Source organism: Hemitrygon akajei, chromosome 14, assembly GCF_048418815.1.
Source record: "Hemitrygon akajei chromosome 14, sHemAka1.3, whole genome shotgun sequence".
NCBI classification, from domain to species: Eukaryota; Metazoa; Chordata; class Chondrichthyes; order Myliobatiformes; family Dasyatidae; genus Hemitrygon; species Hemitrygon akajei.
Genome location: NC_133137.1, coordinates 15,681,421 through 15,706,028, shown reverse-complemented (window position 1 = coordinate 15,706,028; position 24,608 = coordinate 15,681,421). Strand labels below are relative to the sequence as shown.

Below are 24,608 nucleotides of genomic sequence, written 5' to 3'. Positions count from 1 at the left end.
TCTTCCTGAAGTCAATAATCAACTATTGGTCTTGTTGACATTGAATGAGAGGTTGTTGATGTGGCACCGCTCAGCCAGATTTTCAATCTCCCTCCTATATGCTGATTTGTCACCACCTTCGTTCAGAATAGGACAGTGGTGTCTTTAGCAAACTTAAATATGGCATTAGAGCTGTGCTTATCCACACAATCATAAGTGTAAAGTGAGTAGAGCAGGGGGCTAAGTACACAGCTTTGTGATGCACCTGTGCTGATGGAGATCGTGAAGGAGTTGTTGTTGCCAATCCAAACTGACTGCAGTCTGCAAATAAGGAAATTGAGGATCCAGTTGCACAAGGAGGTATTGAAACCATGGTTAATTTTGAGGGAATTACAGTATTGAACACTGAGCTGTAAACCTCACATATGCATCTTCACTTGTCCAGATGTTCCAGGGTTGAATGAAGAGCCAATGAAATGACGGTAGGCAAATTAGAGTGGATCCAAGTCACTTCTCAGGCAGGAGTTGATAAGTTCATCACCAGCCTCTCAAAACACTTCATCACAGTAGATGTTCAGAGGTTTATTATCCAGGTACATACGCAGAGTATAACTCTGAGGTTCATCTTCTGTAGATAGTCATGAAATACAGAAAATACAGGGAGGTCATTGAAAGAAAAGACATAACCCACACCCCCCACCCCTGCAAGGAAAAGAAAAGGAAATAAAACTCGCAACCGCCCCCAACCCGTCCCTCACACAAAAAACTAAGAGATTGCCCATCTGGACACGGTAGCTAAAATATCAAACCCCTAACCCCCAAGCCCCTCCCATGCAAAAAAAACAGTGACACTAACATCGACAACATCAAACCCCCAACCCCTCCCTCCCTCCCCCAAAAAAGTAACATCGATCATCTGCCAATCGGCAACAAGAAAGAAAACACAGAAAAACTGAAGGAGACCAATACTACAGTCCCCACCAATAATCGCATTTGGAATTTTGAAACATCCTATGTCAGCATCGAGAAGAGCAAGAGCTCGAACTCAGTTCTTCTGTGGGGCCTTCATTCGCCGGCACGTGGCCTCCCGTGGGGGTTGACCTCCGGCCTGACCTGTGAAGAGCACCACTGATCTGGCCTCCTCTGTATTCACCTCAATGTTTCAATCTTCCTTGACACTTTGATTGGTGAGAAATGGGAGATGATCATTGCCCCATATCCTGCCTCTGGTCTCATGTTCAGGACAGCTCGTGCTCGCGGTCCTCTCCTGGAATTTTCTCGGAGACAGCAGATCACTAGATCACTCACGTGAATTCCAAACTGTAAGTCACATGTTCAGCATTTCCAAAATACAATTAAGATTAAAAAGAATAAGTAAAAGACACAGAAAAAGTGAAGTAATTGACTATCTGGAAGAGGTCACCCTTTTGTTCACTGGCAATATATTAGCTGAAAGTTCTCACGTAAGTAAAACTGGGTGATAATCATTGGGGCAGGTTACCATGTTCTTCTTGGGTACCATTATAATTGAAGTCTGCTTGAAGCAGGTAAGTACCTCAGGCTGCTAAAACAAGAAGTTGAAGATATTGGTGAGCACTCCAGCTGGTGGATCAGTATAAGTCTTTAGTACTTGGCCAGGTACCCCTTCTGGGCTGGATGCTTTCCATGGCTTCACCCTCCTGAAGAACATTTTCATGTTGGCCTCAGAGACTGAAATCACAGTCATTGGGGCTGTGGGAGTTTGTGAAAGTGCCTTGATGTTTTGTTGGTCAAAGCGAGTATAAAAGACATTGAGCTCATCTGGGAGCTATGTCCCTTTGTTTCAGTTTGTAGGAGATGATAGCCTTCAAGCCCTGCTACAGATGACAAGCATCCTTCAGTGATTCAAGTTGGTCCAGAATTGTTACTTCCTACTTGAGATGCCTTCTGGAGCTCGTTCTTGTATTTTACTTGGTCCTCAGCAAATTGCAGATCTCATGGTCATCCAGGGCTTTAGTTTGATGAAAACTCTGAATGCTTTTATGAATTTCTCTTCCTTTTCCTACTAGATGTGGATCTAAAGCACAAGTGGAACTATATTGACAATCATTTATTAAAGGCCTCTTAATATTAAAGATTAAATATTGATTTAAGAATCATCGCAAATTTTTAACACGGATTAGTTGTGTATCCAGTGCTTATAGTGGTCCATTCTATAATGACCATCTGAATTGGAAAATTAGAGCTAATTTATTTTGTCTTGTTTGTTGCTAGAGTACAGTTTACCTTTTTAGTGCCATACCATCAGTCTACAATTGATAATCATGTGAATGTCAATCAAATAACATGGTAGTGAAGCAGCCCAAGATTGCATATCACTAAATCTCGCCAACACATGGACATGGGCTGATAAAATGCTTAAGTTACATAGGCGACAGGCAATGACAATCTCCACAAAGAGTGACTCTATCCAATTACTCCTTGGTATTCACTGATTTTGTGCCTTGCCACCATCACGACTTATTATTGAATAGAAACTTAACCAAATAAATGCATATCTAAATTTCAGATTCTGTTTACTTCTTAAAAAATTCTGTTTTCAATTTGTGCTTATATCAAGGAGCATCAACATTGACTCCTAAGACATACAAAAAGGCTGGATGAACTCAACAGGTCGGGCAGCATCCTTTTAAAGGAGCAGTCAACGTTTCGAGCCGAGACCCTTCGTCAGGACCTTCAGTCTCGGCCCGAAACGTTGACTGCTCCTTTCAACAGATGCTGCCCGACTTGCTGAGTTCATCCAGCCTTTTTTGTACGTCTTGATTTGACCACAGCATCAGCAGTATACTTTGTGTTAACATTGACTCCTAAACATGTCTTCAGCAGTTAAGTGCACATTTTTGATCGTTAGCATTTATAATTTGGATGGGATACTGGACATTTTGTGACAAGTGACTCCTCATTGCTTTGTTGTTAGTGGAAGGACTGAAATCAAGAGTGCAATGAGGCACACCTTCCTGGGTTAATCATTGTTTCTTCATAATTTCTAGTTCTAAATTCTGAATACATTAAGTACTGTATATAGAACTTTAGGAGTACCTCCTTAAGAAGGATGCAGTGATTTGCCACTTTCTCAAGGGTAGTTTTTGTCATGTAGAAAGGTTCAAAGTCCATTTATTGTTGTTGTTATGTATGCAGTATACAACTCTGAGTAATGCTAACTGCACAAATCAATACATAGAGTTGTATGTTAAAAGAGAGATTTGTCAACATTGGGCAAAGGTCTCCTACTTCACTCACCAACTGTTTTTGCAAAGCAAAACAGGAACACTTGTTTTCTTCCATAACCCAGGGTACTGAATTTGGTTATACCTGTTGCGCTGGCATCTTGGCTGGGAGATCATCTTCAAATTAACCATGTCTCTTGATTTGGAGTGTGTTTCTGGGGCTCAGTTGCTCCTTGATGAATACTTTTAGGGAAGATCTGCAGAAAAGTCTTAAAATTCCTTTGATTCTAGGGATGGTAGTTAGAGCTCAAAGATGGTTGTGGTAGGAACCGTACATAGCTCTATTAGTGGGAGAAATCTGACTGTGAATTTAAAATAATTCTGAAGTCCTTTGCTTGAACGTAATTTTTATATTTTCTTCTGGGTTATAAGTTCAAAAAGGAGTTGGATGCCTAAATGCTTTGAAGTAAAAAAATATGTGTAATGTGTGGAGAAACATCTGTGGAGAAAGTGGTAAAAATAGACAATAGGTGCAGGAGCAGGCCATTCGGCCCTTTGAGCCAGCACCGCCATTCAATCTGATCATGGCTGATCATCCACAATCTGTACCCTGTTCCTGCCTTCTCCCCATATCCCTTGACTCCGCTATCTTTAAGAGCTCTATCTAACTCTTTCTTGAAAGCATCCAGAGAATTGGCATTCCACAACTCTCCGCATGAAAAGGTTTTTCTTGAACTCCATTCTAAATGACCTACCCCTTATTCTTAAACTGTGGCCTCTGGTTCTGGGCTTCCCTAACATCGGGAACATGTTTCCTGCCTCTAGTGTGTCCAATCCCTTAATAATCTTGTATGTTTCAATCAGATCCCCTCTCATCCTTCTAAATTCCAGTGTATACAAGCCCAATCGCTTCAATCTTTCAACATAAGACTGCCCTGCCATCCTGGGAATTAACCTTGTTAACCTGCGCTGCACTCCCTCAATAGCAAGAATGTCCTTCTTCAAATTTGGAGACCAAAACTGAACGCAATACTCCCAAGTGTAGTCTCACCAGGGCCCTGTACAACTGCAGAAGGACCTCTTTGCTCTTATACTCAACTCCCCTTGTTATGAAGGCCAACATGCCTTTAGCTTTCTTCACTGCCTGCTGTACCTGCATACTTACTTTCAGTGACTGATGCACAAGAACACCTAGACCTCGTTGTACTTCCCCTTTTCCTAACTTGACACCATTCAGATAGTAATTTGCCTTCCTGTTCTTGCCACCAAAGTGGATAAACTCACATTTATCCACATTAAACTGCATCTTCCATGAATCTGCCCACTCACCCAACCTGTCCAAGTCACTCTGCATTCTCCTAACATCCTCCTCATATTTCACACTGCCACCCAGCTTTGTGTCATCTGCAAATTTGCTAATGTTACTTTTAATCCCTTCATCTAAATCATTAATGTATATTGTAAATAGCTGTGGTCCCAGCACCGAGCCTTGTGGTACCCCACTAGTCACTGCCTGCCATTCTGAAAAGGACCCGTTAATCCCTACTCTTTGTTTCCTGTCTGCCAACCAATTTTCTATCCATGTTAGTACCCTACCCCCAATACCACGTGCTCTAATCTTGCCCACTAATCTCCTATATAGGACCTTATCAAAGACTTTCTGAAAGTCCAGGTACATTACATCCACTGGCTCTCCCTTGTCCATTTTCATAGTTACATCCTCAAAAAATTCCAGAAGATTAATCAAGCATGATTTCCCCTTCGTAAATCCATGCTGACTCAGACCGATCCTGTTACTGCTATCCAAATGTGCCGCTATTTCATCTTTTATAACTGACTCCAGCATCTTCCCCACCACTGATGTCAGGCTAACTGGTCTATAATTCCCTTTTTTTCTCTGTCCCTCTTTTCTTAAAAAGTTGATATTTCAGATTGATAACTTCTCATCAGAACTGTGAAATTAGAAAGTAAATGCAATTTGTATTTTTTCTGTTATAAGAGAAGGGCTTTGAGTCTTACTTGTCTGTAAGCTAACTTTTTGCATGTCTGCAAGAGACATTTGTACATAGACATCTGTCACAATTCCATTCTCTTGTTAAAGTTTTCTCCCATTAAACTCTTGTTCTTTTTGAGGAGTGGATGAATAGAAGAAGATGGTATGTAGAGGCATTACCACCATATCAGACCAAATACTTCCCTGTGAGTTAAGTACAAAAAAATACTGATACAGGCTGATCACAGACATGTAATAGCGGATATGTTGAAAGCTGGTTAATTATCCAGTCTTAGCTTGGGAATAAATACAAGAGATTTTGCAAATGCTGGAAATCCCATGTGTGACAGATGGTGCGGAGGTGCTCAACAAAGTGGTCTCCCAATTTACAATGAGTCTCACCAGTGTCGAGGAGACCGCTTCAGGATCACTGGACACAATGGACAACCCCAGCAGATTCACAAATTGGGGGACTGCTTTGTTGTGCACCTCTACACAAACAGTCACAAGTAGGACTTTGTGATGGCGAAACATTTTAATTCCCATTCCCAGTCCGACGTGTTGTGCCAAGATGAGGCCACCTTTGGGTGGAGGAGCAACACCTTGTATTTCGGCTGGGTATCCTCCAACCTCATGGCATGAATATTGAATTCTCCTGTCGGTAAACAAATTCCACCCCCCCCCCCCCCCATTCCCCACTCTGACCTTTTACTACTTCTCACCCGCCTATTACTTCCCCTGAGACCCCTCCTCCTTCCCTTCCTCCTGTTGTCCACGCTCCTGTCTTATCAGATTCTTGCTTCTCCAGCCCCTGACCTTTCTCGCCCGCCTGACATCACCTATCATCTTCTGGCTATCCTCCTTCCCCTCCCCCCACCTTTTTACTCTGGCATCTTCCCTTTCCTTCTCAATCCTGAAGAAGGGTCTCTGCCTGAACGATGACTGTTTATGCATTTCCATAGATGCTGCCTGACCTGCTGAGTTCCTCCAGCATTTTGTGTGTTTGTTGCTTTGGATTTCCAGCATCGGCAGACTTCCATGTGTTTAGATTTATTATTTTATTATTAACAGGATATCAATGACACGATTGATGAGTTTGAAATTTATTTTAGATTTGTTTTAAGTAAGTGTTTTGAATTTTGTCATTTGACAAAATAATTTTGGTATTGAGTGGGAAACATACTGCTAGCATATCAGCAACTGTATACCTTTTTGGCAGCCGGTAGAATGTTCATGACATATCTTCAGTAAGATACCCCAATCTGAGTTATTTACTTGGGACTGACCAGTATGGCTCAGATTGAGAATTCTGCCTGAGCCTGCATACTTGGATCCCACTGTCCATTGTTGTATTGTTTGATGTTTGTTATTTTATCACTATGTCTTTGATAATTTTATTGATTACAATATTCTATTTTTTTTCTCTGCAGGACAGTGTGATTTTGGGGCTAATTGCAAATTTTCCCATATGACAGATGAAGATATTCAGAAGTTGAGACAAAAGGTGGAAGGTTAGTGCATGTGGTATAAAAGATGAACATTCTGATGATGTTTGACATCAGAAAGTCTGACGAAATAAATTTTTTCCATTTTCTTTGGCTCTGAAGGACAGGACTGGAGGCTTTGTGTTTGTAATATTTCTTAGGTATTATTTTGTAATTTTCCTTATTTCCATTTGCAATCTGCCACACTCTAGGCTGTCAAAAAGTTTGAAATTTAGTCTTATCTTTAATGTAACTAAAGACATGGAACAATATTGAGTGAAACTGTCACAGCACTTCAGTAGGTGATAGTGATACATTGTAATACGATTACTGGATATGAAAACTAGTTTCCCTGGGATTCAGTTAATTCACCAAGCAGTTGTGTCACACTGATCCCAGAATAATCCCTTGTTTTTTCCTGTTAATGCATCTCATTGATGACCTTGAATTGAAGTCTATTTTATCCTTCAGCAGACCTTTTTGATGGATGGGGTCTAATTTGGCAGAGGTGATGTCCACCACGACAACATGAGCTGTCACACCTTGTCATCAGGTCTGATGTGCAAAAGAAAGGATACAAGCAACACTTAGCTGTGCACACTTGTCCACTAGAGTAACGCATTGATTATATTCTTTAAAATTTTAGAACAAGCTGGGTTTTTTTCAGCTACTCTTGATGTTGTAAGCTGAAAGCTGGTTGTGAAATCTCCCCTACATCAGCTGATTTGCACTGCGGGACTAAATCTACTTTGCATCTAAGAAGCAATTCTGATGTTTTTGATGCAACTAGTATAGGAAAAAAATCACTGATGTTTGGTCCCTGATAATATTGTCATAATATTAAGCAATTGTATATAGGGATGGGAGAAAATGGGTCATTTATCAAGAGCTGCATGCATTTGGAAAACTAAAATCAATTGTTGCAGTAAGCCTGTGCTAGCCAAATTTGATTATATGTTAACCAGGCATAAATAAAATAGCAATTTTGTTTCAATTTGGTTTTAAAGAACATGGGTTAGTTTCAGAAGAATAATGAAAAAAAATAAGCAACCAATTTCAGACAGAATTTATGGAGCAATTGGAACATTTTGGAACACACTACATCCTTGGACATGTCGGCAGCAATATCAAAATCCATTTATAATTTCTACACCAGCTACACTTTATAGGTGTAATGGCTATAACTGTTGAAATACAGTTATACATCTGTACAAAGTTCATCTAAGTGTAAAAATAAAAGATGAAACATAAAACTCTAGAAATGTAGGGCAAGCTAAGTATCCATAATTGTAAAGTCTATAGGTTTATAGAAAATCTCAGGGCACAAGATACCAAAGGCGATAATTGAGGTTTGTCAAGGTTGTGGGAAAGCAACCTTATTGTCACTGACATTCCAATTCAGTGAAGAATCATCACGATAAAGAATTTTTGAGAATTTTGGTGTGCCTTTGCAGCACTAATAATAGTGTTTCATTCAGTGGTGCATTGTTTTATTAGGGGCTGACCACACTGTTGCAAAATATCCTAGCATGTAGGCAAATGACCAGTACTTCAGACACAAAATTAAAAATAGAAAATGCTGATAACATTAATGGAGGGATCATGTTTCATATTGCTGCCATTTCTTCACAACAGCTTTGATGAATTTTTTTACCTTTGGAATTTGAACTTTTGTTTTCAAATGCTTTTTACCCCCTTCCTTCCCAACCTTTCAAATTTTGGACAAATCTATACAGAATCTCACTGAATCAGAATGTTTCAGCAACGTGTTGATTTTTTTTCATAACCGCAGTGAGTCAAAAGAAAACAACTCTTCCAGCAGATGGAGCTGTTGGTTCTTCCCCCACTATCAACCCCACAATGACGACTAAGTAAATCAGAATCAGATCAGATCAGATCTAATATCACCAGCTTATGTTGTTAAATTTATTAATTTGTGTAATTTTCCATCGTTATGACCAGAACAATGCATATAGATCTAAATGGCTTTCAAAAGAGATTGTAAAATTGCCTTTTTTTAAAAGGGGTTACATTTGCATAGACACTTATAAATCCTTCGAAATTACAAATTTTTGGGTGATCATAACAGTGGATAGAAAAGTCAATTTGTGCATCAGAGTTTTTACCATAACTAATAGATAAATAGCCGGATATTCTTTCGAAGGAAACTTGGTGGCTAGTCCATGGGAAACTTCTGAGTATAGTGGATGGATTTTTGAGGATAGTGGCTTGAGAGTCTGGGAGCTTGGAAAGTCTGTTGAATATTCATCAAAAGATAGCACCTCTGATTGTTTTGAGTGAAATTTTAAAGCTGGATCTTTAATGAAGAAGAGCATTTTGGCAGATATTCCACCATCTTAATGAATAACTGTTCTGTAAGTACCTGTATAATTATACTTGAAATACTGAACCTTTTTGATACTTCATGGTGGATGTAGTCTTTTGTACATATCCATCACTCTTTGGGCAGACCAGTTCAACATTATCCCTTCATTAGAGATTCTTCCCACGACCTTCATGATTTTGGAGGCTGTAAATTAGACAGTTGTTTATTGTTAAAGCCTCCACAGTATTGATACTCTGTTGCATTGAATATAGACTACGTCTGTGCTCAGCCTAGCAGCTTAAGTACCAAATGCTTTTGTTCAGATTTAGAGGGTAAGTTAAATGATCATTAACTCTGTCTTCTACACAAATGCTTATACATTATCTGTTTTTATTACCCAATTTAATAGGTTTTCTTTAAGATCCCAAATCTCTTACAGACTGTGCACAAGACATACTCAATAAAAGCAAAACAACAATCAACAAAGCAAACTGAAAACTGAAATATTATTCCAGTTGAAGGAAATGATGTTTAAACTGATAAATTGTCTGTTGAACCACATTTTATGATGTATACTGTAAGATTTATATGAGAAAGAACTGTAAGTAGGTTCCTCCTTAACCAACTAAAAACATGTGCAGTGTAGAATCTCTGCCGCTTGCTCAGTCAGTAATTTAATTTCTGTAGCGGCAAAACTAATCCAAAATCAAAACAAAACATGTTCTACTTGCCTGTGACTGTGATGTGCCCACAGCTTCAAAGATTGCTCCAAAAGTCGAACCCTTTATTCAATCCCTTATGATCATTTAGCAAACATACAATTAAACATTTTTGAGTGTTATCTCAGCAGTCAGCAAAAGATACGACCTCTGCTGGTCCCAAACTACAAACTGCGATGAAATAGGCAAGAATGCATAGCTTATTCCCTTTGTGACTAGTTACTGTAATAAGCGTAATAAAACACCGCAGTACAGAATACCTTTGTATACAGAACAGATAACATGACTCCTACAATTTGGCTGATTGATCTTTGGTGTTCCTGCAGTAGGTATTTCAGTTACCCTTTAAACCCTGGAAAATATGTTTTTTCCCCCCATGCTTTTTCTTGCAGTTCTATCTTTAGATCATTCTTGTGACTGCTTTTCTTTGTTTCCTGAGGTTGAATTTCTTCAGTGTATACCACATTTCCCTCACGTTATTTTAGTGTAACGTTTTGCCTTGTTGATTCAGCTATTGGGAGTATAATGTGCATAGTGTACCCAAGAAATTAATCTGGACAAAGAATTGGTTTAAAAATTGGCAGTGTCCACAGACTACACATGGATAGGAGCAGTGAGGCAGCAAAGAATGTTAAGGGTTGATTGAGAAGAAAATAGCAGGAAAGTCAGAAGGGAAATACATTTTTGTGTTTCTGATATTTATCAGCTTTGCAAAGTTAAATAAAATAAAAGTAAACCCTACATACATGTAAATGAGTGAAAACCCAAAATTTAACTGTCTTGTCCATTGTCCTTTGAAAACATGGTAACGTAATTATAAAAGAAATATAGGGTGAGGGAATTTTCAAGTTTCTTGAGTTAACTATTCGGGTTTAATATTTCTATTATTAACATTATTTAAAATTATTTTTTTGCAGATGAAAATGAAGTTGAACAAGATGACAGGCCAGCTCCTAGCATTGATGAATGGTTGGCTAAGAGAGCCAAACGAAAAGAAAACAAATCACACACAAGGTAAATTGTATGTAATGCATTGAGTTGTAATGCGTTATCAGCTTTGTAACAGAATTATACTCAATTCGCTCACTTTTATATGTTCCTAAAGCAGCGGCAAATTGTAATTAAATACAGTAATGGGCAAAAATCTTAGGCACCCTAGATTTTTTATACAAGTTTTGTTTTAGATGTTTATCTTTTGTCTTCTGCATCTGTCAGTGTGTCAGTAAAGAGCAAGTTTTAGATTTCCAAACATTCATTTTCCAAAATAATTAATGTTACAGAGATTTTTTTAATATTTCATTAAAGGAAGTAACATTAAGTAATAGACCACTTTTGAAATAAAAACCTCATTACTTTGTAGGTATGTAGCCAAGCGCATGATTAAACAAAGATAACAAACAGTTCCCAATGATCAATGACATAATTAGTTGAATGAACTAAACTGATTAAAGGACACATAAAAAGGTGTAGAAGGAATAAACTGGGTGAAGGACAATCAAACCTAGAGGTGAGGGTGTCGCAGATGTGACACTTTAACCTTCAAATCATCGATTCTTATACCTTTGCAAGAATGAGCATAGTAACAAGACACAAGTTGGTCATGTAAGTCAGCAAGGTCTCTCCCAAGCAGAAATTTCGCGGTAGATAGGAGTTTCAGATGTGCTGTCCAAGCTCTTCTGAAGAACTACAAAGAGACTGGCAAGGTTGGGAACCAGAAACACAGTGCTTGGCCACTGAAACTGAGTGCAGCAGATGAGAGATACATTAAACTGGCGTTCCTTCTTAATCAGAGGAAATCCAACACTGCTATCAGCTCTGAGCTCCCAGAAACGACTGGAACTCAAGTGCACCCCTTTACAGTCTGGGGAAGTCTTGTTAGAAATGGTCTTCATGAAAACGTTACTGCCAAAAAGCCAGTGCTCCAAAGTGGAAGCAAAGCCAAGAGACTCACCTATGCACAAAAACATAAGGACTGGGGTGTTGAACAATTGCAGAAAGTGCTTAAGACTCTGACAAGTCAAAATAAGAAATTTTTGGCTCAAGCAGGAGGCAGTTTGTCCGTAGAAGAGCTAGAGAGCACTACATGGATGAGTGTTTGCAGCCAACAGTGAAGCACGGTGGAGGTTCCCTGTGGGTTTGGGACTGCACTTTTGCAAATGGAGTTGGTAATCTGACCAGAATTAATGGAATCCTCAATGCTGAGAAGTTCAAACAGATTCTTAGCCATCATCCAGTACCATCAGGGAGGCATCTGTTTGGTGAACAACTTCATTCTGTAGCAGGATGATGACCCCAAAAGAAATATTTTCAGTGAAGTGAAGAACAAGGAGTTCCTGCAACAGATGGCATGGCCTCCACTGAGCCCTGATCTCAACGTCATCGAGACTGTCTGGGATTACCTAGAGAAACAGAAGCAAACGATACAGCCACAGTCTGAAGAAGAACTGTGCCAGTTCTCCAAGAAGCTTGGAACAATCTACCAGCTGCTTTTTCTTATAAAATTGCTTGACAGTGTACCTAAGAGAACTGATGCACTTTTAAAGGCTACGGGTGGTCGCACCAACTATTGATTTAATTTAGTTTTTTTTTACTGTCATTGTCCTTTAAAGCAACTTTTTTGATATTTAGAAACATTTCATTTCATTATTTACCTTGGCATTACAGAATTTTATTACACATGCCTAATACTTTTGCACGGTACAGTATATGGGGAGTTAACCAGTGAAAAGTCATTTTTAAACAGTATGTAGGGACAAAAGTTAGGTAGAGTGCCACGTAGCAATGTGGTTAGCACGACACTATTACAGCTTGGGGCATTCCGGAGTTCAGGATTCAATTCTGTGGCATCTGTATTGGAGTTTGTACATAGTCCCACTGCTCAAATACGTACTGGTTAGTAGGTTAATTTGTCAATTTACATTGTCCTGCGGCCAGGCTAATGTTAAATAGGTGCGTTGCTGAGTGGTGCAATTCGTTGGGTCTGAAGGGCTTTTACTCCAAATAAGTAAATACATAAAAGCACTGGACTTACCATAAGATAAGATAAAACTGTATTTATCCCAAAGGAAGTTATTGCAAGGTTGCTTAGTCAGAAGTATATACTTTAAAATTCAAAATGTAAGCACTGAGGTACGAAAAAGAGTATAAATGTGCACTAAGAAGTAATAGTGCAAAATACAGATGTGCAATTAACCATATACTTGAGGAGGAGTTGTAGAGTCTTATAGCCACAGGAAGAAAGGATCTCCTCTGGCATTCAGTGGTGTATCTCAGTGGAATCAGTCTGTTACTAAAGGTGCTTCTCTGTTTGTCCACTATGTCATGGAGGGGGTGAGAGGGATTGTCCATAATGCTTCTTAGCTTTTGCAGCATCCTCCTTTCAGAAATAACCACCAGGGAATCCAGTTCCACCCGCAGAACAGAACCAGTCTTCCATGTTGATTTATTCTGATGGAGGTCATTCTTATGTTTTATAGCAGTTAGCAGAATAATTTTGGGATGTGTTTTATTGAGGTAGTGAAAAGATGAACTTGCAAATACAATGTTATAATATGAACAGTGGAATAATGTGACATTCAGTGCATATTAAAAGATTCCTTCCTCCAATTGATCATGTACACCTTCATCAGTTATCTACATATATCTTAATTTTATGTTCTAAAGATTTGTTTTATAAATAAATATGCAGCGGTTTCCTTTATGAATGTACAGTAAGTCTGACACATTGACATTTGTTCAAGTTCAAAAGTAAAACATAAACGGAAGCTAAAGAATAGTATTATTAAATGATATTGTTACACTTCCAATATTGAATAAGATAGAATTTAGTAAGTTTCTAAGAAAGCTATGTCAGAATTTGAAGGTGAGTTCTTGGCCTAAAACATCAGCTCCCCACTCCCCCCACTACTTTCAAATCTCTTAGTTTCTCTCCTTTCAGTTAGTCCTGATGAAGGGTCTCAGCCCGAAACATTGACAGTGCTTCTCCCTATAGATGCTGCCTGGCCTGCTGTGTTCCACCAGCATTTTGTGTGTGTTGTTTGAATTTCCAGCATCTGCAGATTTCCTCGTGTTTGCACATCAGCTGTTTGTGCATTTCCATGGATGCTGCCTGACCTGCTGAGTTCCTCCAGGATTTTGTACCTGTTGTATCAGAATTTGTAGTGTTTGTCTGTACATGAAATTGATACTCTTGGTAATCAGAACTGATAGCTCTGAAGAATGTGACGTTTTTCCAATTCATGTGTCAGCAGCTATGGCATTCTGCTCAAATATGATGCATGCTGTGTGCTTCTGTATGTGTTCCATAACCATGATGACCACATTCCATGCAGGTTATTTTTAGCTGAGTGGAATACTGCATTTCAGTTTGATGAATTCAAGCCTCAAATATTTATTGACATTTAAGGAGGGTCATTATTCTCTTGCTAGCACTTTCTCTCTTGTTTACATTTTAAGTGAGGTGGAAGACTTTTTATTGTGTTTTGTTATGATTTTAATGAGCAACTATGCAGATCAAAATGTCATTGTAAGGCAAATAATATGTTACAGTAGCATATTGATTTGTACGGTAAAATGCAAATTAGTATTGAATGTGCTTAATGTTTTCTTTGAAAAACAGCGACTTGTGTAAATAATAGTTTCTGCAATGCATAAACAGTAAGGGAAGTTAACTAAAAATGAATCTTCTAAATGCTGAGGTGCAATATTGGCTTGGGTATAGGAGAAAACCTTGCTTCCTTGAATAGTAATAAAATGAATGTGTCTTTATTTCATTTCATGGAAAATTGTGGGATTAATGATAGCACTGTTTGGAATTCAAAACCTAGTATGGGAAGAAACCCAATATGTTCTTGCTCAAATGGCATAAATGCTCTCAGCTGAGCAAGAATTGTTTTTATATTTTGAATCTTAATTCACCTTGGCTGAAACTAGTACCAACACCTGGCATTTTTAACTGTGGGAAGCCTTTCTGGATACACTTCAATATTAATTCCATCACTTCTACATGTCTTTTTTTGAGATTCTATTAAGCCAGATTGCTTGCATGTAAGTGACTTACAATTTCTATCCATAAATAGTGAAATAAGTTTATTTTTAATATTTTCTTTGAACTATTTGCACCTTTGTTCTGCAGCAACATATTCAAAATATCTCCTATCAAAATATCACCTTGCAGGACTAGAGAGCAAAAAAAATTTGTAGGGCTCTGTCAAATATGTTTGACATCTAATCTAGGGACTGGTTTGACATGCTGCCTGTTTTGAATTCTAAAGTGTTTTCTGAAGTATTATGTTATAATTGTTTTCACTTATATTTGCTGACCAATGTAATGGAATTTAGGGTATTGTAGAAGAAAATTTGTGAATCAATGTACCTAAATAAAGAATGGTTAAATTGTTCTAACCATTTAAAATTCTATAGATAGAACATAGAACAGTATAGGCCCTATTTAACCTATTCCAAGTTCATTTTAACACTTCCCTCCTGCATATCCCTCCATTTTACTTTTATTCATGTTCTTGTCTAAGAATCTCTTAAATGTCCCTAGTTTCTACCTCTGCCACCACTCCTGGCAGGATGTTCCATGCACTTACCACTTTCTGTGTGAAGAACCTAACTCTGACACCCTGCTATACTTTCTTCCAAACACTTTGAAATTATGCCCTCTTGTGTTAGCTATTTCCACTCTGGCAAAAAAAAAGTGCTGGCTGTCCATTCTATCAATGCCTGTTATCATCTTACACACCTCTATCAAGTCACCTCCCATCCTCCTTTGCTCTAAACTGAAAAGCCCTAGGTCATTCAACCTTTCCTCAGAAGAAATGTTTTCTAATCTAAGTAGCATCCTGGTAAATCTCCTCTGCAGCTCCTCCAAAGCTTTCACGTTTTTCCTATATGAAGTGACCAGACTGAATAGAATACTCCAAGTGTGCTATAACGAGAGGTTCACAGAGCTGCAACATTACCTTGCGGCTATTGAATTTAATCCCCTGACTAATGAAGGCCAGCAGTCAATATGCAGCTTTGTGGGATCCATGGACATAGACCCCAAGATCCTTCAGTAAGCAGCATAATTTTAAGACATTTTAAAAAATCAATCAATGCACACAGTTGATGAAACTCAGATGGCAGACTCTGGCTGCGAGTGCAGTTTCCCTTAAAGAAAGCGATGGCAGAGACACTGTGCTGGTCTATTAGTTCGATTGAAATGCAGAGGCTTTAGACTTCCGCTCTCAACTGTCCTGCTGGTGAATGTACAACCTCTGGAAAATGAAATTGAAGACATCAAAGCAAGATTGCTGTATCAAAGACACATCAGGAAACATGGCTCACACCCGCCATTTTGGACCCAGTGTTGCAGCTTGATGGCTTCACCGTTCTCCGCAAAGACAGGACAGCTCAGTCTTTTAAAAGCAGAGGAGTTGGAGTCTGCACCACTCATTGTGGTGCAGAAACGTGGCAGTTCTGTCTCTGTTCCGCTCACTCGACCTGGAACATCTAGCAGTCAAATGCCGTCCATTCTATCTGTCGTCATCTTGGTAGCAGTGTGTATTCCAGCTTAAGCCAATGTCAGGCAGGCTCTGAAGGAGCTGAGCAACATATTCAGCAGGCGTGAATCTGCACACCTTGATGTCTTTCCTTATCATTGCGGGAGATTTCAACCAGGCCAGCTTCGAGAAGTTTCTGAACAATAATCACCAACTTATCACCTGTGCAATCAGAGGAGCCAACACATTTGACCACTGTAATACCATCATCAAGAACACTTACCAAGCCATCCTGTGCCCACAGTTTGGAAAGTCCGATCGCCTGGATGTACTCCTCCCAGCATATAAGGTAAGCAGACACTAAAGACCATAGCACCAGTGGTTAAGACCAAGGAGGAATGGTCAAGGGAAGTGAGAGACTGCTTACACGAGTGCTTTGACTTGATGGTCTGGACCATATTCAGGGATTCATCTTTGGATAGAAATTAATATACCACAGTTGTCATCAAAGCTGATGTGGATGAATGTGTGCCTTTGAGAACATACACAAGTCAAAAGTCATGGATGGACCAGGAGATTCATAATTTGCTGAGGGCTAGATCTGTGGCATTCAATATTGGTGAACTAGAACTATACAGGAAGTTCAGGTACAACCAATTCTGGTTGAGGTTAGAGATGGAATTGGAAGCATGTCAGCTCTGGCAGGGTTTGCAGGCCATTACTTCTTACAAAGTGAAACCTAACATCATGAATGGCAGTGATGCCTCACTCCCAGATGAGCTCAGCATCTTTTACACACACTTTGAAAGGGAGAATAAAACTACATTTAAGCAAATCCCTGGTGACTCTGTGATCTCTGTCTTGAAGGCTGGCATTAGAACATCTTTCCAGAGGGAGATCACGTGGCCTTGATCCCCAGGCCTTGATGGTGTACCAGTTAGGTCTCAGAATACATGTGGCAACCAACTGTTGGGTATGTTCAAGGTCATCTTCAATCTCTCACTGCTGCAGTCAGGTTCCCACCTGCTTCAAAAGTGTGATAATCATATCAGTGCCCAAGAAGAGCAGAGTGAGCTGCCTCAATGTCTATCATCCATCATGTCCACTATGATAAAATGCTTTGAGAGATTGGTCGTGGCTAGAATCAGTTGATCCAGGTGCTGGACCTGCTGCAATTTGCCTATCGCCTCAATAGGTCAGCGGATGCAATCTCACTAGCTCTCCACTTGGCCTTGGATCACCTGGACGATAGTAATTCTGATTCTCTTTCCTTCTAAGAATCATGCCGTTAACCCCATATTCGGCGTTCAAGTTGACAGTCCAGTTTTTTATTTCAGACTTTTCTGGGTTAAACTCTATCTGCCACTTCTCAGTTCAGATCTACGTCCTGCCAATGTCTCATTGAAACCTGTGACAACCTTGTACACATCACCAACCTTTGTGCCATCTGTGAACTTAATAACCCACCCTCCCGCTTCCTCATCCAAGTCATTTATTAAAAATTACAAAGAGCTGGCATCCTAGACAGATAACTGTGGAACACTACTGGTCACCAATCTCTAGGCAGAATAAATACATTCTATCTGTTACCAAGCCCTGTAGGCAAGCCAATTCTGTATCCGTGCACCTGGATCATCACATGCCTCCCGACTTTCGTGGGGACCTTGTCGAGCATCTTACTAAAATCCATAATTAGTCTTTTCTAAAAATACTTGAATTCCAATTGAAAAACATTAAAAGTAAATATGATGTTTGAAGTATTGCTTTTGATTTGTATGAGGGATTATCTATTTTGTAGACTTTTAGCTTGTCTTTTTGGATGATGTCCAAGAAAGCTGGCTTAAAATACAGCCTTTAAGATGTGTAGTTGTAATATTCTTCACTAAAGTTAATTATGTTATATACTTATCACTGTACAATATCAAAAATAGGTGGGAACACCCCTATTACATTTCTATTTTAAGGATCTTTAGATTTGAGAGTTGCGTTAGAGAAATAACATACAGAGCGTTGCAGAAGAGCCGTCTTGTGCAACATGTTCCGCTGAAATAATCGTAATTTGCTTGGCATTGTTATGCAATTTAGTGCTTTGTTATTTCAGAATAGTGGAGGATCTTGGGAATTCTCTGATTACTTACGTAAGTGAGGGACCATGTTCAATATCTGGCCTGAGATCTAATATGCTGTTTGTGGTTTTGGATCTTTCTATCTTGTACTTAACACTTGAGGTCTAGAAAAAATAATTATTGATGAATTCTGGTCATTGAGGTTCTAGAGGTATTAAAACATTTGTAATCTATACTTGTGTGGGAGAAACTAATGTATTAGCACTGGTATAGCTCCCATTTATTGCACTAAAGAGTGTGAAATGCAATTTCATTGTAAGCTCTGCCGCAACACACACATAATGTTGGCGGCCCTTCTTCAGGACCTTTCTCAGCCGAAATATTGACTGTTTATTCATTTCCATAGTTGCTGCCCGAACTCCTGAGTTCCCTCAGCATTTTTGTGTGCATTGCTTTGGATTTCCAGCATCTGCAGAATTTCTTGTGTTTATCAACATAACCTCTGTCTCTTTATAATAACAATTGCTCATGCTATACAAATAAGATTCCCATTACTCTGACAATGTTTAATGATACTGTTTTGACTATGTGAAGCAAGCATAATCACAGATGAGCGGCATCATAAGGGTTTAATTAGTTCTGTTATCTAATCAATAAAATTGATTTCTATCGCTAAACTGAAAATATAATTGTTCAGGTGAAAAACATTGAAATTCAAACTGGTTATTCAACATTACTATCCTCAGTGGACAAATTATTTACTCAACAATTCTTATTTTTTTTAGCTGGGTAGCTAAAAGGACAAACAAATTGATTAGAATTCATAAACTTAAAAATGAGCCTGACTTCTTCATGAGAGATCTCCATGGTTTTTTGATCAAGTTATCTCACAGATAACAGCAATCCTCTAAATTTCTTTGTCAAAAGTACTTCAGGCATTGTGTTGAACCTTCCTCGTGGTATGGTCAATATTAAGGACTTGTTCAACTTATGCAATGTCTACCTATTTTTTCTTTCTTTGGTTACCTCTTTCCCCACTCCTACCATAATTCTGCAAATGATGTAAGCTTGAAATAAAAGTGATGAACTCAATCATTCCTAGCAGCTCGCTTATCTGTGTCTATGGTAATTTATGTAGTTATCATCTTGAATTCTTACATGCTCATAATAAGCCAGTTTTAGTGGTGTGTGTGAACTTAACTTTGATATTAATTATTCATGAGGGCCATGTTGATTGCTCGTGGATCTACATTTTGATGAATCACTTCTCTGTGTTTATTTCAAGTTACTCTGGTTTTTGCTTACACATTGTATCTAGTGCTGAGCATAATCCCGCAAGCAACAATTTTAAGTATGTTGTGGCTGTCACATGTCCAACAAGACAAGAGTGGTTGTGTTTCAAAGCATTTAGTTAGCTGTGAAGTGCTGCTGTATAAATAAATATAGAATTGAATATATCTTGTATTCGTCTCTCATTTTTAAGAACTAATGTTACCTCTCATTTCTCTGGTGGTTAGTTGCAATTTAGTTATAAGACCATAATATATAGGAGAAGAATCAGACCATTCAGCCCATCAAGTCTGCTCTGCCATTTCATCAAGGGTGATTTATTATGCCTTCTGGTGCAAAAGGCTCCAAAGGCCCTGAGCTCTTTTTATACTATACACTGCCTTGCCAAAAACTGACATCTCACCCTGATTGCAGCCTGCTGAACCTGAGATTTGCTGCTATAAATGCTTTCATTGCATTTATACCCTCGGTATATACTGTATGCCTGTGTCTGTAACTTGGAACTTGAACATGAATTCAAATGCTGCAAGTCTTCAGGTGTAGAGCCTTTAGTTTTGTTCTTATTTTTCTGTAACCTGTAGTCTGATGTTCATGTTGGTTTGGCTATGGCTTCATGTCTTCCTGTCAGTTTTTATTTATTGAGATACAGCACAGAATAGGCTCTTCCAACCCTATCAGCCACGATGCCCAGCAGTCCCTAATTTAATGCTAGCCTAATCGTGGAACAATTTGCATGACCAATTAACCTACTAACCATAGGTCTTTACCTACTAAATTACTAACCACAGTCTTGGACTCTGGGGGGAAGCTGGAGCACCCAAAGGAAACCCACACCTTCACAGGGAGAACATACAAACTCCTTATAGACAGCAGTGAGAATTGTACCCGGGTCGCTGGTATTCCAGAGCATTATGTTAACCACTATGCTACAGTACTGCCCTTTTTCTTTCTTTCTTTCATTAATATGTACTCTCTTAGCCTCTAATCTTCGATATACCACATCTTTGCAACTTTGATTCCTTGTTTTAAAATACTCACTACATCCCTTGCTCTGTGCTTTGCTACAACACTGGTTACAACACATTTCAAAGTACTGTATACACAGTCCCAAATACTGATGGAAGAGCCTGTGAATGAAATGTATTGCCACAACTTTAAACTGGCAAATTGTCTTAACAAGTTTTATTTGTCTGAAATGTTAATTTAAAGATGATTTTCACTCTCTTGTTGGGATATTTTAATGTTACCCTGAAGTGTAATACTAATATGAAGTTCTAAAGTTAAAATTATTTAAATTGAATGTTGCTGAATATTGCACTACCAAGACCAGCCAGTGGTACATCCCATTTACTGATCTTTTTTCTATAACACTGTGATATCATGACTTTATTTTTTACTTGAGAACTTGTATATTGTAGTAACATTAATATTATATTATTATGTCATATTTTATTAGCGATCTGGAAGAGGAAAAAGACGAAGATGCGCCTGCTATGTATTGGCTACCTCCAGGATATCATGCAGTCCATGAGTTACCACCTTCTCTACATCCACCACCTCCTGGAGGCTGGAAGACTGCACTGAATGTTGAATGGGGTTAACACACAAGGACATGTGAACAATACAAAAGCTTGATTCGTGTTACTTTAAATGATACACTTGGAAGTTTGTAAGACTTCTGAAGAAGGTTTATTTGCACATGCAAATAGCACTTGAGTTTCTGTGCCTTTTCTGGTTTGCTGCTTCATTTTATTGTAATTAATGATTGCAAAGGAGCTGTTAAAAACAATTAATTTTTGAAGTAGATCTACTAGAAAGACAAGTATACATTCATCAGTTGAGACTGCCTGACAGTACTAATTGTCTTCTTTAAAACTAGTGGTTGTAGATAAAGATTTCTCAAGCAGTAAATTATTGCACCATCCTTTTTTTCTGAGTTCTCCTGTTAGATGTTACATAGAAGCGCCTAAAGTCTGCCTAGGCCATAGAAATGTAAGCTTCATACTCTAGGTTCTATTGATTTTATTCCATTTGAAACAATACTAATGGTCTGTTTGCACATGTAATACATCTATAATATTTAGTAATGGGAGTCCCTCGTTAATCAACACTTGTGATTGGCTAAATAATAATATAGCAACACTACTGAATTTGAAATGACAGAAAAATGTTCAAATCAAAAGAGTGAATGGTTTGAAAATTAAAACCATGAAGGGGTTGGCACTGAACAAGTACTGATCACTGTACAGTTCAGTTGACCCAGGTTTAATCCTGATTTTGGCAGTCTGTGAAGAGTTTGCATGTTTTCTCCAGGAATGCACAGAGCATTTCCATTTTCTTTTTTCTTCACCCACCCCAGGGTGATCTAGTTTCATCCGACTTCTCACAGATTTGCTGGATGGCTACTATAACCCACCTCCAGTGTCGGTTGATTGCAGAAAAAGTGTGAGAGAATTAGTGGGCGTGTGAGACAATATGCATATTGATTGAACTTTTTTTTATCGAATTGCAAATTGCATCAGGACCCTAGGCTTGTGGCTCTTCTGCTTGAACTATTGCAACCACACCCCTACATTCTGATTGTGAGGGTTTGCACAATTTACCATAGGTAGAAAGAAGATTTCACTGACATTTTCAACTAGATAAGCATTATATTCATTTTGGGAGAGTTCATCTATTTTTGTTTCAAAAGGACTTTGAGGCAAACTGATAATTAAGTTTCCACGTATTTGTTCCGATTTACCAATGAGCAGCTATTGTTTATTTAAATTGTGAATTGGTAGATGTACAAACTATGAGCAGGATTAGGCATCTTGATCCTTTGAGCCTGCTCCTCCATTCAATAAAATTGTGGCTGATTATAACTCAACTATACATTGCTGAATGTTCTGGTAGCCTTTCTGGCTTAAAAATATTCAAAACTTCTGCTTTCATTGTGTTTGAAGAAGTTTGTAAGACTTGTGGCCCTTAAAAGATATTTCACCTGATCTGCCTTATTAATTGGCTGGTCCTTCATTTTAAAATAGTCCTGTTAAATTCTAGATTTCCAATGAAAACATTCTCTCCATATACACTCTGTTAAAGCCACTTAAGCTACTTTATTTCATTTAAGTCACATGTCAGTCTTCTGAACTCTAGCAGACAGAACTTTTTGTCATAAAGCAATCTCCCATTCCAAGTATTACTTCAGTAAAACCTTCCTCAACTGCTTCCAACATTCATCCTATAAAGTCCATTAGTACTAAAGACTTAGACTAACTCTTCAACTTGGGTACAAAGAACAACTTGCATTTATATTCTGCTTTCACAGGAGATATTAAGGACCCCCGGTACTTCTACAGCAGCATTTATCCTTGATGCTCTGCGTAATATTTTTTCTCAAATTAAAAACATCAAGATAATCTGGTGATTATCATATTTTTTGTGTAATCTTACTGTGTGATTAGATACATTAAAACCTGTTGACTATAAGGTGGTCTTCATGTCCATCACAGATACTCTACAGTATAATGTAACTTGTTTTTCTTTAACCTGGTCATACAGTATACTTGGGGAAAGCCGTGAAAATAATAATAAATTGATATATTTAAATCTACATAGAGGCTTTCTTTGATAAGTCTGGATATTTAGTCTGTTTTCATAATACGTATCTGAAATACTTCCTTCACACTTGAAGCTTCCCTTGCACAGCAGCTGTGTTTTGCACTTTATAGCCACGAGCTCTGTTTTAATCTGCTGTGCTTTTGTTAAATGAGCCTGTTTCTCTTGTGGGAGTTAAACCTTTCTAGTATAAGGAGTTAATAGATTTAGATATGTTGTTAGATGGATTAGTTAAGAGCATATTTGCCTCTAGGTCGGAGGATTATGAATTTAAACCTGTCATTTAATCTGATATTCTAATTGATTACTGAAAATATTGTTCTTTAGATAAAATGCAAAGTTGAATTCTTTCTGGGTTTCCCTGAATAATAATGTTTTCTGTGCTACTTAGCTTATAACATAGAACATGTCAGCATGGAAACAAGCCCTGTGGCCCATCATCTAAACTTATGTACGTGGCCTGTCTCTGACCATTCCCCTGACTGTCTTAAGTGCCTCGAATATGTTACATCTGCTTCTACCACCTCCCTGGCAGTATGTTCTAGCACTTACCACTCTCTGTGTTTAGGAAATAAACTTTGTAGATCTCCTTTGAACTTTTACCCCTGTCACCTATATCTTTGCCCTCTAGTATTGGTCCTTTCCACCTTGACTGTATTCTCTGACTATATACCTTATCTATGGTTCTCACAATTTTATATACTTCTTTCAGTTGTCCCTCAGCATCTGACATTCCAGCGGAAACGATCCAAGTTTGTCTAACTTCTTATAGCTAATTTAGTCCAGTCCAGGCAACATCCTGGTTTTACCCTTCTTCACCCTCTCCTAAGAATCAGAATCAGGTTTACTATCACCAGCATGTGTCGTGAAATTTGTTAACCTTTGCATCTTCCTGTATCTGATGACCAGAACTGCACAAAAAGGTATCCTAACCAAAATTTTATACAATGGCAACATGACCTCCCAACATTTGTACTCAGTATCTTGCCTGATAAAGATAAAACATGTCTTTACCACCCCATTCAGGGATCTGACCTGGGTCCAGCACATACAGTAAGTGCCATTATGAAGAAACCACAACAGCACCTCTACTTCCTTAAAAGTTTGTGAAGATTCGGCATTTCATCTAAAACTTCAACAAACTTCTATAGACATGTGACAGAGAGTATATTGACTGGTTGCATCATGGCCTGGTATACGAACACCAATGCCCTTGTAGGGAAAAGCCTACAAAAAGCAGTGGATACAGCCCATTCCATCACAGGTAAAACACTCCATACCACTGAGCACATCTACACAGAGCATTGTCGCAGGAAAGCAGCAAAGATCATCAAGGACCTCCCACCAACCAGGCCATGAAGCAGGTACTGGAGCCTCAGGACTCACCCCACCAGGTTCAGGAACAATTATTACCTCTCAACCATTCGGGGATAAATTCACTCACTCCATCACTGAAC

The 24,608-nt window shown here is 38.6% G+C and overlaps 1 protein-coding gene across 1 annotated transcript in view; it reads left to right on the top strand.

The window, feature by feature from the left end:
* The window catches only part of zmat5 (zinc finger, matrin-type 5), a 35,956-nt gene extending 12,810 nt beyond the window's left edge, over positions 1–23,146 (top strand). Inside the window, exons 3-5 of the mRNA XM_073065518.1 lie at positions 6,609–6,689; positions 10,625–10,721; positions 21,008–23,146. Coding sequence (XP_072921619.1) covers positions 6,609–6,689; positions 10,625–10,721; positions 21,008–21,152 — 323 coding nt within the window. The 3' untranslated portion in view covers positions 21,153–23,146. The remainder of the gene's footprint in view (positions 1–6,608; positions 6,690–10,624; positions 10,722–21,007) is intronic.
* Positions 23,147–24,608: the final 1,462 nt, after the last annotated feature.